Here is a 1,286-nt window from a genome sequence, read left to right as displayed (position 1 = left end):
AAAAAAAAAAAAAAAGAGTGAGTTACATGGTATGCAAGTTATACTTTAATAAAGCTGCGTTTAAAACTGTGAAAAACATTCTTGGTTTACAAGCCATAAAAAACCTGCCTAGGCCGGGGAGATCTGCGGCTTCTGCTGGTGGATGGTGGGGTCTGGCTATGGACTCCATCTAATTCCTAGCCTGGTACCCCAACTCATTCCATGTCTGCTCCCACTTCCGCCCTCCTCCACCTCCAGGTCTCTGAATGCTACCTGTCCTCGGATGCCCCTTCTTCCATAAAGTCTTGCCTAACTCTCCTAGGCACTTTGTTGGCTGTCACTTAATGGACACCTAGTATGTGCCAGACATGCGTTAAGAATGCTTTACCATAATTATTCAATTTAAAGCCATCATCACAACAACCTAGAGGGCATTACCCCATTTTACAGACGAGGAAACTTGAGACCCGAAGATCAAAAAAACTAGCTCAAGGTCACTTGCTGGTGAGTGGCAGAGCTGAGATTCAAACTCCGGGCTGAGGCCTGAGCATATTGATCTTTTCTGGCCCCGCAGGGCTGACAGCACCTACAGGGCGGGTCAGTCGTTGACCCAGGTGGCGCCACCCCAGCACCACCCTGCAGGATCTAAGAATGAATGAAGGGTCGCTGGCCGAGAAGAGGAAGTCGGACACTGGGGAAGGGGCCAGGCCTTGTTCGACTCGGGGCCGAGAGGCTTCCAGGACCCGGGGCAGAAGAGGAGTGAGCGAGCATCGCTGAGCGCACAGCCGGACTCCAGGCTGAGCTTCCTGAGGGTGCCTGTGGGGCCCAGGTGAGGCTGATCCTCACGGCGATACCGGTGCGCCGGCTACAAGAAGAGGCCCTGGTGCTGGGCCAGTCGGGCAGGGGTAGGGGGCTTGCGGGTGGAGATGCCACCCGGCTCCGAGCGCATGGAAACAGACACGGGTGGAAGCGGCGAGGGGGCAGCCGGTGCGGGGTCTCGAGGCCCGGGCTAGGAGGCGCCCACCTGACCACCCGCCCGCCGCCCGGCTCCGCGGCTAGCAGGCCCCGCCGCCTTCGGCCTCCGCAGTCGGGCCGGGCCGCACCAGGTACCTGAAGGGTTGTCGTTGTCATTTCATCTCCTGGGTCCGCCCACACCCGCGGCGCTGCTTGCGGCCTCGGTCCGGCCCCGGGGAGCCGAAGTACTGGGTCCGGCGCGGGGAGCCCGGCGGTGGGCTCAGAGCGCGGAGCGTGGGTAGGGCGGCCGCTCGCAGCTGGAGCCGAGTCCGAGGGCCAGCGAGGAGCGCGGC

At 60.3% G+C, this 1,286-nt stretch overlaps 1 protein-coding gene across 2 annotated transcripts in view; it reads right to left on the bottom strand.

The window, feature by feature from the left end:
* VPS4A (vacuolar protein sorting 4 homolog A) overlaps positions 1-1,286 on the bottom strand; it is a 12,915-nt gene extending 11,629 nt beyond the window's left edge. The window contains exon 1 of one of the 2 annotated variants that reach the window (XM_017539331.2): positions 1,090-1,286. In XM_017539331.2, the coding sequence (XP_017394820.1) occupies positions 1,090-1,110 (21 nt within the window). In that variant the 5' untranslated portion in view covers positions 1,111-1,286. The remainder of the gene's footprint in view (positions 1-1,089) is intronic. The other variant, XM_017539332.2, reaches the window with a different exon arrangement.

The sequence above is a fragment of the Cebus imitator genome, unplaced genomic scaffold, assembly GCF_001604975.1.
Source record: "Cebus imitator isolate Cc_AM_T3 unplaced genomic scaffold, Cebus_imitator-1.0 Scaffold118, whole genome shotgun sequence".
Taxonomy (NCBI): domain Eukaryota; kingdom Metazoa; phylum Chordata; class Mammalia; order Primates; family Cebidae; genus Cebus; species Cebus imitator.
The sequence above is the reverse complement of the archived record's forward strand: the minus strand, read 5'-3'. Positions and strand labels throughout refer to the sequence as shown.